Raw genomic sequence first — 13320 nt, 5'->3', positions numbered from 1 at the left:
ACGTGTTAGCAACATGGTGCTTCGCACACCTACGAAGGACCTTTTAACAACCAACATGTTTAACAATTTACTCGTATGTGGCAACACAAAACAAATGGGTATATAGTCCAACTGTTTTTCTTATTGTGGGTGTTGCCTTTTAGGCTAGGACTAATCTATAGGAATAGAATAGTTTTTTTTTTATTTTGTTTTTTTTTTTATAAGAAATAGATTTAGAGTCCAATATTATGATTATTTTTGTAAGTTGTTTTGAGACCATGGTCTATTTTTTATAAAGGTTGAACCACTTCTTAAATGTTTTATTATATTTAATTTATTTTTTGTTGAGAAAAAAAAAAGTAAAGAAGGGTTTGTGCATGGTCGAGTATAACATCTTCATCACCAATGAGGAGCACACTTTTATCTCCTAAATATCGAATTCTTATGAACCCGAGTCCCTTTGAAATTAAACTTTCTTTCAATTCATTCATTTTTAGCTTGCTATAATCATGTGGAATGTCTATCATATTTTCTTTCATCTTATTTTGTTCATTTTCTTTTACTATGACTTGTTGTCCATTCATTGTTCTTGCGAGTACTTATAGTTGTCCTTTTTCCTACAAAACTTTCATCTTTTTCTACTTTCCTCCACTTTGTTCTTATGTTTTTCTTTACCTCTCTTTGTTTGTGTTGGTTTGTAGTATTGTGTTGTAATTGTCGAATATATGATTTTTTTTATCAACAAAGAATATAATATAATAAAAGAGGTACTTCAGGATACCTCAACCCCTATACAAAATCCATGAAATCCAACACTACAATCAGTTCATATACAATAACCATGAGACCCAACACAAATTAAAGAAAAGACCCTACAACCCACTCCAACACATACACAAGAATCTCAAAATCCACCTATAAACAAAGAAAACATAGATAGCACCTAAAGAATCTCATTCTTCGGTGCCTATTAAAGACAAAGGGAATGTGGCCACAAAAGCTTATATACACCGTTGTCGAATATGCGATACCTAGATCTGTTTACACATAGTTTCATATCACCAATTGGTCTAGTTTCCGTAAACCCATCTTTTACATCATTGAATCTTACGAAGTCAAATGGTTCTCTCTCTTATTGAGTTTTCTGAATATGAATACTTCGTGAACTCTTCTCCACCTTTAGAATATTTTCCAAATTTCTTACTCTCCAAAGCTGATCCGAAAATGAGTGAAGAAGAAAGATTCTCCCCTTCCTCCCCTTTCGAATACTATTTGTTTATTAATCAACTACATTTGTACAGAAATTACATTATCTCTCTGGGTGTGTGAATCTTCCTATCAAACTGTACGTTTCTGCCAGCGTTTGAATCCAATGATCTCACGCCTGGGTTTGAGACATTGTTCTTAATTTTCTTACATTCAAGTTGACCTCATGTAGCAAAGAGTTTATGGTTACCAAAACAACATCTCTCTAAATCTGTCAAATGTGGTGCTGAAGTTGGCTAGTATTGTCTGATATTTAGTTAAAGACAAATCTTCTTAAAGATTAATCTCTAGTTAAGACATTAATCTTTTGACATACCCTGAAAGAAGAGTCATATAATATAGTTGGTTTTTCAATGATATCAGGTATAAAATATGTAATCTATGAAAGAAGAGACATACACATAAAGGGGTTCTCGTATCTTGTGTTCATATATTTAGAGGCAGAAAAATGGAACGCGCACATGAGAGAGGATATTCAAGTATATGGCACGGGATTTGTCCTTGGGATTCATCAAACATGTATGAATGGAAGTGAGCTAGTAGTAGCCATGAGGGTTGAGAGAGACAAAAACATTCAAAGGGTTGTCTGGTGGCATATTAATAACTTAGTTTAGTGAGCAAATTCTACGATTTCCATAACATTGTTGGGAAATTAATGTGTCTTCTTGTTAATAGAATGTGTGTTGTTGCTTGAGCCAGTTCCAAGAAATTGTTTTAGTTTCCCTTTTCTCAATCCCAATTTGTCTTTATTGAGATTATATATTCCATCAAAGTTGAATATATAGCTTCCATAGGAGACATACTTGGAACTGTTGCATCTCGTGTCCCTTGTTTGGTGCCAGAACACCCTGGCTTTGGTTACTTTGCACTAAACCAATAAACAAAGAAAGTTCCATATAAAATTAATTAGATAAGACTTTTCTATTTGTTAAAACCTTGTTTTCATGCATAAGTTAGTGTGACATTCTTTATCAATATCTTTCTAATCATGTTTTTTAAGTCATAAGATATGAAAACTTTACTCAAAGAAATCGAATCCAAATTTACTCAAGTCAACCACATGTTAATATTAATTACTAGGTCATGAATAAAAGACAAATTTTATTTTTATTTATAATAATGTTACGAAATAAACTCTAAGTCTAATAAAAATTTATAAAATCAGCTTATAAAATAAGATTTACATTCACACTTATATATTATATGAGACTATATATTATAGATGAGTGGTCCGAACGACCCGATAAGTTCAACAATATAATAGAGTCTAAATGACTTTGATATCATATTAAAAAATAACATTAAATTTAATTCAACCTTATAAAATCAGATTAGTACTCTCACTTACTTATATAATATGAAAAATGTCTAGTGAGATCTTCAATATTACTTAACTTTCTTGTGAAAGGTTGGGGTTGGAGTATATATATATATATGTTGTATACAGAGAAAACTGTTTTTAAAAAAGTTGTTAATATTAAAATAGAATAAACTTGACAGAATAATTTCTAAAAGGAGTAAATTGTCTTCAAAAGAAGATAATGTCATTTTCTTTTCAAATGGAAACAGAGGATAATCTTTAAATAAATAATAAAAGAGTTAAATTTATTTCAAACTCTTTTTATGCATTATTTTAAATAATAAATAGATTAGTCAAAATAAAGTGCTGTCCCCATTGAAAAGTTCATGGATATGCCCAGAAGATTAAAAAAAGTCATGAATGCCTCTTTCGTATACCCCACTAATATTTTTTTTATTAATTTAGGTTCAATTACTTGTCTTTTTCATTTGTTTATTTTCTCAGACAATTAAAAAACATAATTTCTTTTAGGGTTATTTTATGACTAAAGTTTTTTTTTTCCATTTATTTAAAAGGGAGTCAAAGAAGACAATTTCGTTCCTGCAATTTGTATTGTTATGGGAGCAATTGGCTTGTAAATACTGAGTTGTACGTACGTATGAAAATACAATTTTTTAGGGAAAAAATCGTGTGATTAACTTTATGAATCTCATAAATTTTGACATACCCCGTCCATTTGTTAATTAAATTTATTTAAATACACTAAAGTGTTATTATTTTAATATGAATTATAATTTAATTAAAATCTGTTAAATTTATAGTATTATTTTAAAATCCATATTTAAAATATTTTTTAATTAGTTTATAATATGAAAGTTTCATGTCATGATTTATGAAAATTAAAGATTTCAGTTATATAAATTATTCATTGTTGTTGCTTGTTAGGTTCCAATCCCAATACATTCTTACAATGTTACAGTTACATAGATATTTCATTTAATGCTTTCAAGTAATAATAAACTTTAAAATGCTATATTATAGAATACTTTGGTTTGTGATAAATTTTTGTTGTCTTATTTAATTTCCATAGACTATATATATTTTGTAACTATATACACACACAAACATAGTGTTTTATAAGGCAAAAGAAGAAGGGACAAAGAGAAAAAGAAGTGGGAAAAAAAGTATGAAAACCATGTGGGAAAGAAGATTTGTTGGACCAGTAGCTATTGCTTTCGTTTTCCCTCATTTAAGAACACCAACTACCAACTTCTCAGAATCAACTTGTAGTTACTTGTCTCATTTTATAAGATGAATAAAAAAACTTGCAACCACATCACATGATAATGATGTAAGCACGTACTACAATGTAACCTTAATGCATCAATTGCATGAATGTCCAGAACTTTGTTTTAAAAAAAAGGAAAAATATAAATACATATACAAGATTTCGAACTATGAAGATAGCATAGGAACTTGTTGAACACGTATATATTAATTAAGAATGATATCAAGGCAATTAAGTTTCTATAGTTTTAGGACTATGGTTTGACCAGTTTTTTATATCAAATATGAAATCTTTTAGTAAATGAATTAATTCTACGAATATGTAAAATTTTAAAAAATTATGAAAATAAATAAGTTGGGTCAATGTAATCAAATTTTATTAATATTGAAGTTGTATCAAAGGATACGAATTTAATTAAATTGAGATCGATAATATACAATTTCAATTCAAATATATAAATCGTAGTTCAAATACATTTTAATACAATTTCAGTTCAAATACATTAAAGTTATATCAACTTTCACAACTTAATATAATTTATTCATTTTGATAATTTTTTAAAATTTTATTTATTTTTTGTCTTACTTTCTTATAAAAAAAATAAAAGAGTTGAAGCTAATAAAAAGATTTAGTGCTCTATAATTCTCTATAATTAAACATTATTGTTTTTTAAAAAGGAAAATATATGTAAAAATACAAACAGTGATGAACGTCCTTGTAAATCAATAGTCAACGTACCCACACCACACCTTTGCACTCTATAGAGTCTAGAAAAGGTTGATGTGAAGTTAAATAGCATTTTATCGGAACCTCTTAATCGAACTTCTATAGGACCATGAAGAAATCAATGCACTTGTTGACTTTTCAAGTTGTAGTGTTATATATTCCTTCAGAAGAAAAGTTCTGATATTGTATTAACCACATAATTATCAGTATCATTTCTAATATTACTGCATCAATATAATTAGTAACAACAAGAAAAAACATATATAGGGAATATCCCCTTATACTATATATACTATGATTTTAAACTGCGGTTGAAGTTGAATCACCAACCTTATATACATACAAGAATTGCAAAAGAAATTGTAACTAATGAGACCACAACTACATCATAATATAGGGTAATCAATAAACCTTATACGTTACATTCATGGTTGTGGACCCTTTTACAAACATGCTATGCAGACTATATCAGCATGTCTTAGTGACAAACAGAGAGAGAGAGAGAGAATAACTCTTCATTACAATGGTAAGAGAAGTTATAGTGATGATAATGGTGTTAATGGTCGAAGACGAAGGATATATAAATTATAGTCATGAGTAATTCTTCTTATAATAAATATATAAAATATGAAGTTGTAAATATATATATGCATGTACCTGCAAGAAACATGTCTGATGTACATTTTTATATTTATAAAATTAGAAAGAAAGGAAAAGGGAACACTCAGTGTACCTTAAACTCATAGCACATATCAGTTATTAAGTTTCTGCAGTCATACATATATCCTATAGATTTGAACTATAATGAGGCCCTGTCTTCCATGCTGATCTTTCTCTTCAATGTTGATCAGGGCTTCACATTCTTCCATTTATTGTTGCTTAGTTGTGATGAGGAGGGTGTGTCTTGGGTGGAGAATAGTCCAAGTCAAAACCAGGGTGTTTCTGACGAGGTTTCTTGTTGTGAGGCACACGCCAAGAAACTGAAACAAGAGATTTTTGTAAAGCACCTGAACCACTTTTAACTGCTTGGTGTACCCTATGGTTAGTGCTTCTTCGGCTTCTTGGCTTCTCAGAATCACCAACCAACCGAGTTTCCGTTTTGTCTTCACTAAGCTGCATAAAGCAAAAGCCTAATAATAATGAGACACATAACTCTTAAAGATGAAGGTTAACACAGGAACAAGAACATCATTGCATCAAAAGAGTTGCCTATGGCAAATTAGATAGCTATTTTTTATGATCAATAATTAGATAGAGTTTCTCTTTCTTCAGCCTTTAGTGTGTGATAAGAGAAAATAATAAGAGTTGGTATGAAAAAATCTAAGAGTTTTCTGTTTTGGTATAGTTGTTCTTTAGACTAATAATTGAATAAGTTTGGACGTACTAAAGGTGAAAGAGAAAGGGAGAAAAGGTTTCTGAATATCAGTACCAAAATTCTGAAAGCACCATATATTTTTTTTGTGTCAGTATTCAACAAAAAACAAATTATAATACTAGTAATTAGTTGACAGACCTTGATAGAGAAGTGTGATTTCTCTTGGAGGTTCAACTTCATATTGAGAGGGCTAAGATGGCGAGCATAACATGCATGCAATGAAATGCAGAGAAAGAAGAGAAGAAGGTATAATGCAGTTGACATGGATGTAGTCTGAAAGTGTGTGCAAAACTTAGTTGTGGGGTGTGGAAAATGTAGGGAGGTAGCAGGAGTATTTGTAGTAAGAAGGAAATAAATGTGCATTAAATGCAAGAACTTGAGGAAAAACAAGGAGTTTTCTTGTAGAACATGGAGATGTAGGGGGTGAAAGAAGTAATGAGAGAAAATGTAGATATGGTGGCCTCCTCTTCTTTGTCCCTTCCTTCTCACATGTCAATTTATTGGGTCCCAAGAGAGGGAAAGAGAAGAAACACAGATCCTTCTTCAGAGATATATACAAGAGAAAAGAGAGAGAGAAAGAGTGTGTGATGAAAAATATTAAAGATTTAGAATGGAAAATGGCATTAGACTCATAAAAGGGGATATGTAAAGTGAAACATGAACCAAAAATCAAGACTACCATTGCCTCCCACATCGGTTCGACCGAGGAACTTTTCATATCTTGTCTTTTTTTTTTTCAATCAATGTAAATCTGAATGGCTAGTGCCCATTGTTTCTTTCCCTTCTTGCCACCTTTTTCTTTTTCTTTTACGGATTTTGTATTCAAATGTTTTTCTGCAACTTCTCTTACAACTAAACAGGGTGCTCATATATTATGTCAAAATGTTATTTTCCATATATATAAGGAGTCCTCAAATGTTTACAACCTAATACTTTGAAGAGGAATCATATATTTACACAATGCTTTTATATAATTTCTAATTAATGATATAAAAAAATGTATTTTTGTCATTTTATAAAAAAAAATTAAAATTTTAAATAAAAAAAATAATTGTATACTGGAACAAAGTTCTCAATATATCATTTTTCTTCTTAAAACAAGAATTAGAAATTTTTTAATTGATGGATTATGTAGTTGTGAAAAGTAACATTTTTTAACATTTTTCGATATAATATGACATTTTTCTAAAAAATCTCCTTTCCAAATTATAGCAATTCTTAATTACTGAAAATAGTTTGAAAAATAAACATTTCAAAACTTCTAAATTAAACTATAAAATTAATGCATAAATAATTCATTAATTTAATATACGTAAGAAATATATAAATTTATAAGAATGTGAAACTAAAATATATAAGGAATTAAATAATCTCCAGTTTAATCAAAATTTTAGAAGTCTGGATTTGTTTGAAAGATCCATCGGACAAGACTAATTATGAATTGCTATATTAGCAAACAAAAATGTTTGTTTACGTCTATCTTTACCTTACCTTCCAATAAATATTAATATTTTAATCATTTATAATTTTAAAAATTATTTTAACATTTAACATTTTTTATATTTTTAAAATGATTTTTTGAAAAGTAGTTTTTAAACAAATAAATAATATATGTTTTGAATGATGAAAATTATACTAAGATAACAAAATATATAAATACTTTTTTAAATAATAATTAATTATATGAAATAGAGTTACATAAGATCTCTACGACTTTACGACTTAGGATTTGTCTCATTACTTTTTGTGAATACACTTTGCTTTCAATTAAAAAATTCAAGAGAGAAAAGTATTGAAAAATGAATAATAAGGTTGGTTTAATTACGAGTAACCAATTTTAAAACGAGTTAGTTCCTACCATCCAACCCTAAAAAATGGTAACTAATAATAATCTCCCATTTTTGTTCTTCTTCATTTTAAGAAAAGGAAATAAATGGCATGAATGTTATTCCTTTTAACAAATACTAACTATATATTGAACTTTTTTGTTAAAAAATCCAAAAGTTTAAATTAATTATATAAATTCAAATTCGAAACTTATTGGTTTTTTAATAATCGTGTGATGTAAATTGATACCGCATGCATCCCTTTTAATAGTATTGATTCTTGATAAAAATTTATTTATTTTATACTTGCATGCATATATTTTCTTTTCTTTTTTATTGGTGTTCAATTATATCTATAATGAGCAATAACTAGTATGTTTTATTTTATTCATTTTGTAGAATGATTTTCTCATATTGCCATTTAGCATCCACTGAATCTCATAAATCTAACTCAATCAGAATAGATTTGATGGATTCAAATACTGAAAATAGAAACAATGAATTTCAGAGATAAATAGGAGTTATATTGTTCTCATAATCTAGTCTAGAGTTTTTATATATTTTTTAAATTATAATTTCATGTTTTTTTAATCAGCAACTAAAATATATAAATAAAAGGGTAATTGGCTACCAAAATTTTTCTTATCATAATTGTATATTACTAGCAAACTGAGTTTGTTAAGTCCATCCATTAAATAATTTAATTTGATGGATACATCGTCAAAGAAAAATCAATTTATGATGTTATTAATTAAGATAGCTATTTAACTCTTTTTTATTAATCTTAATTAAATCACAATTTCGTGTTTCATTTTCTCTTGTGAAAATTTCTGGGGTGGGTTATACCTGTTTTGTCTATACAATTTTGTTCAAGTAAGCAAACAAAATTTATTCCTGTTAAAGGAATAAATCCATCAAATTAATGCCCTCGTACTTCTCATGCTTAAGCTTTTGTAGTTAGTTTTCTCTAGAAAGTTGGAACAAAATTTAAACCAAACGAACTTAATTAACTTCAAGTTGAGATCAATTAAAACTAATTATATGTAATTGATCCTGCCTGTTGACCAGAACGTTGGAACTTGCCTCGTCAAACTTGGATCGACGTGTGCACCGCTTCAACCTCCGTCCTTCGTCACGATCCACCTCAAGAACCTGCAAAAGAACAGAGCGGCGCCGCTGCGGCCGATCGCACTCCAACGCCCAAGTCAGTGACTGAACCACCAAATACTTCAAGAGCAAACACTCAAGAACTCTCAAGGAACCGTGCAATGTTCTCTCTCACAGTATGCTCAAGAACTCGCAAGCGTAAAGAGTATAATCTGAACGTGCGTACCTTAAAAGTTCGTTGGGGAACCCTTAAATACTTGGTCACTTTCTCTCTCCTGGCAGTTACAGACCTGGACACGTGGCTCGCATCCAGTCGTACACGTGCCATCATCTGGAGCCTCCTTGACTTGGGCGCTGCTTCTGACTCTCCTTTGGCTAAGTTACTTATGCATGGTACTGCCCAGTGCATAGCTAACTTGGGAGCGCGATCTCTACTAGAATTGGCGAGTTAGGGTGCCTTCGTACACCTTCCCTGTGGTCTCGCCGGCCGCCTTCATAATCTGCACCACCTTCATCTTCGGCGATGTGCTTGCTCTGGCGATCTCCAATCACTTGGTCGCCTAGTTTACATCTGGCGACTTCATCTTCAACTGGGTGATCGCCGGTTCTGGTATGCTGGAGATCGGAGCACGCCAACTTCATAACTGGCGACTTCACGAGCCCCCCGACTTCCTTCCCTTCTGCAAATCTGGCGTCTCGTCAACACGCCTACACTGTAGCTTGGTGCCACGTCATCACTTCCGACTACCAGGGCGGTACACAAGCCCCCCAGTCTTAAGCGAAGACTTGTCCAGCGAAAAGACTGAAAGAGTCACGTCAACGCCGGTCTACGTGGCACTGACGCAGAATTCCAAGCGGTTGTACTTTCTGCTTCTCTGACGCTCCACCAAACACTCCTCCCATCGTTCGACACGTGGCTTCATCAACGGTTACCTTCAGTTAACGTTTGCGCTTCCCAAACCCATTTCAAAAAACCCTTAAACTCATTTCGCTTCACTGTTCCATCACTTTCTTCGTTTTCTTAGACGCTCCAACTCTCTTCTGCAAAAAAGCTCTCAGCGTTCTTCAGCCTTCTGAATCACCAACATCCTTCATCGCCTTCCCGATCATAAAAAGGTACTTCCTTTCCTTCTTCTGCTGGTTTTTCCTGCATTTTAACCGATTCGCATCATCCTTTAACTGTCTGGTGCATACGTTGTGGGTTGTTTTTTTCCATTTCTCCTTCTTCGTAACTTAGGGCTTCGTTTTCGTTACAACGAACCTATGTTCGTTCGTATTTCACCCTTCTTTCATGATCGAGTCAGCCTCTGCGAACCCTGATCATTTTTCCTTTTCTTTTTCCTCTGCAGCTTCCGCAATGACTCGCTCAAAGATCACCCCAAATCCTCCTCCTTCATCACGAAACCCCTCCTCACAAGCACACGACCCACCGCGAGCACGCGGTGCTTCGTCTTCTCAGGCTGAGAGGCCTGCACCTTCCCGCCCCAACCTGGCCCAGGCTACTCCGCCTGTCACCGGAGGAGCCTCCGTCCCCTCGCCAGACTTCAAAAAACTATACCCCTGGGCCAACTCGACCTTGTTGAGGGAAACATCTTCTATAAATTCTGCTGGGGCAGTTCTGCGGTTGACGAAGGGGGATGAGCCTCACCAATCATTCCATAAGGAGCACGACGAAAAGATGACGGTGCTACCTTGCCCCCCTGACCTGCCAGTTTGCGCCGACGACAAGGTGAACAACGGTGGACCCTTCTGCTTCGTTTACACAACCTTGTTCAAGAAGGTGAAACTCAGGTTTCCCTTCACTCGCTTTGAGAGGGAGCTTCTTACCGAGCTCAACATCGCCGCCGCCCAGCTCCATCCCAACAGCTGGGCGTTTGTGCGGGCGTTCCAGGTCATGTGCGACCATCTGGGGTTGCCAGCATCAGTGGATGTCTTCCTATTTCTCTTTGAAGCCAAGCACCCAGGAGATCGCCTGTGGGTAAGCTTGAACGGGATTGCTGGGAGGTCGATCCTCTCCATCTTCCAGCAATCCTATAAAGACTGGAAGGGCAAGTTCGTCCAGGTGCGCCCCAACGACAAGGACGCTTCCCTGCTCGACGGTTTCCCCTTGTATTGGGTAAACAAGGGGAACAAAGAGTCCAAAAGCAGCTTCAGGAGACCAAGAAGTCCTGATAGCATGGACGCTTTGGACAGAGATCTCTGCTTCTTCTGGAAGAGTGTGGCAGATGCCAACATCACCTTCCTCACCACCACACTCATCAGCTTCGAGTTCTTCGAGGACCAACTCGAAATTCGCATAGGTTAGAACGTCTAAGTCTTTGTTCTAACATTACCTCTGTTACCTGTTTCTGGGCGTCTTGTGCGTTGTGCGCAAGACTTTGGTTTTATTTTTCTGCACTATTTATCTGCTTTGCTGCATACTGCCTTATGCATTTATTTTCTTTCTGAGCTAACTCATGCATTTTTGCTCTATGCAGATAATATGTTGGGCCGAGGCAAGCTCGCTGAACTGAGGGCGCTCGCTCGGACCCACGGGTTGGCATCGGGTTCCCAAACCGTGCCAAACTCTGTGGTGGAGATCGCCGCCGCTCAGGGCAGATCGCCACCCAAAGGCCCAACTCCGCCCGATGTCCAACCCCCCAACCAACGTAAAAAGCTTGTCCTCAGGAAACCCAAGAGGAAAGCCCCCCAAGTAGTCCACGAGGAGGAAGAGGAAGACGACGAGGTAACTGAAGATGGCCTCATCACGAAGAGGAAGAGGGTGGCACCTTCTTCTCCATCTGCTCCACCCCCTCTTCCAACATCAACACCACCATCTACACCTGCTCCGCCTCCAACACTGCCACCCCCACCAGCTCCTGCCTCACCAGTCCAAGCAATTCCATTGGCGTCTGCGCCACCTGTGGTTGAGGCCCCCGAGCCAAACTTCATGGAGGACCCTCCGAGCGCCTCCACACCTTTTGTATCAGCTGGAGGGGGTCCTCCTTCAAATGCCTCAACCGCCAACGTTGCTCCAATCGGGGATGAGGTTGCCCATAACTCTCCGATTCCGATTACTGAATCCCCGACGTCGCCACCACGCCAAGAAGCACCTGCTGAGCAACCAACTCAAGAAGGTGGCGGCGAAAACCAACAACAGGCCCACCCGGTGCCTCCACAGGCAGGTCTCTCTATTGAGGTTAAAAGGATGTGGGAGCCTTTCTCTGCCAAACTGAAGATGATGGCAGAGGACTTCCCCACCATTATATCTAGGGCTGTGGAGAGCTCCACCAGGAAGCTCCAGGACGACCTCTACGCCCTTCGAACTGAGAACAACACTATAAGGATCGAGGCGGAGAAGTTGTCCTGCAATCTAACACTCGCGGAGATTGAACACTCCCGAGTAGAAGACGCAATGAGCACCGAGCTCCGGGTGGCGCGCAAGGAGGCTACCGATCTCCGCCATAAGGTACAACTCTTGGCTCAAGAGAAAATTGAGCTGGAGAGCAAGATTGATGAGAATCAAATAAAGGAGGCTTTTATTAATGGAGGAAGAGGACATCCACCCTCACATTTGAAGTTCTTCCTTCTAGTCTTCTCAAAATTAAAAGAAGACATAAAATAAAGATGAGGCCCAAGCCCAAAGCCCAAGCCCAAGCCCAAGCCCAAGAAGGCCAAAGCCCAAAGAGCCCAAGTCCATCCCATGAGGGGCAAGGCCAAGCTTTGAAATACTCTTGTATAGTTTTAGGAGGTGTGGTTATTAAATAAAGGAGTGTGAAAATGTAAAATAAAGTCACATTACCCATGTGACTTAGGAGAGTGGTGTAGGTGTAGTTTTTGGGAGGTGTCATAGTAGAAAAAGGTCACACCTCCCATGTGACTTGTTTTTGGTGGGAATTTCAAATGAGTTTATTTGAAATTTCCCACCTATTTTTCAGCACCTTAGGCTATATATAGAGGTGCTTCCTTTGTAAAATTCAGATTTGAATTTATCTAAAGAAACTATACTCAAAATTGGAGTGAGCATTTGGAGAGCTTTGAGCTTCTACTCTAGTCTTATCTTGAAGGACCATGGTTTCCTCAAGTGGCGGCTTGCACACTCATCTAGGAGCATCCATACTTCTAGTGGCGTGATCATCCAACCATTCTTCCATCTTCATGAGCATTCTCTTCTCCTTCCTTTTTTCTTCTTCAATTTGTTCATGTTGCCTTGTGTTTTGAGTTGTTGTTGTTTCGGTTCTTCTAATTTTCCAGCACCTATATTCTGTTTGTTTCTTAATTCTGTTCGGTACATTTGATTTTAATTCAATTCTGTTCGGTCTCTTCTTTTTAAATTCCTTTGTTGATTCAATTTGACAATATTTGGTTCATCCAAATGAGTTTGGGATTTGGTACTTGTTATTGGTGAGTTCTTGACTTAGAACCATGATCCAACTTCTAAGAAAGTGCCTCTATATTTTCCAGCTCAAGGTGA

At 35.5% G+C, this 13320-nt stretch overlaps 1 protein-coding gene across 1 annotated transcript; it reads right to left on the bottom strand.

The window, feature by feature from the left end:
- Positions 1-5153: 5153 nt before the first annotated feature.
- On the bottom strand, positions 5154-6430 carry LOC137818786 (root meristem growth factor 10). Its single transcript, XM_068622395.2, has 2 exons — positions 6073-6430; positions 5154-5672 (listed from the first exon to the last, which is right to left on the bottom strand). Exons 1-2 carry the CDS (start codon positions 6295-6297, stop codon positions 5439-5441), a joined length of 459 nt encoding a protein of 152 aa, XP_068478496.1. The 5' UTR covers positions 6298-6430; the 3' UTR covers positions 5154-5438.
- Positions 6431-13320: the final 6890 nt, after the last annotated feature.

This window comes from Phaseolus vulgaris, chromosome 10 (genome assembly GCF_051622355.1).
Source record: "Phaseolus vulgaris cultivar YP4 chromosome 10, ASM5162235v1, whole genome shotgun sequence".
NCBI classification, from domain to species: Eukaryota; Viridiplantae; Streptophyta; class Magnoliopsida; order Fabales; family Fabaceae; genus Phaseolus; species Phaseolus vulgaris.
The sequence above is the reverse complement of the archived record's forward strand: the minus strand, read 5'-3'. Positions and strand labels throughout refer to the sequence as shown.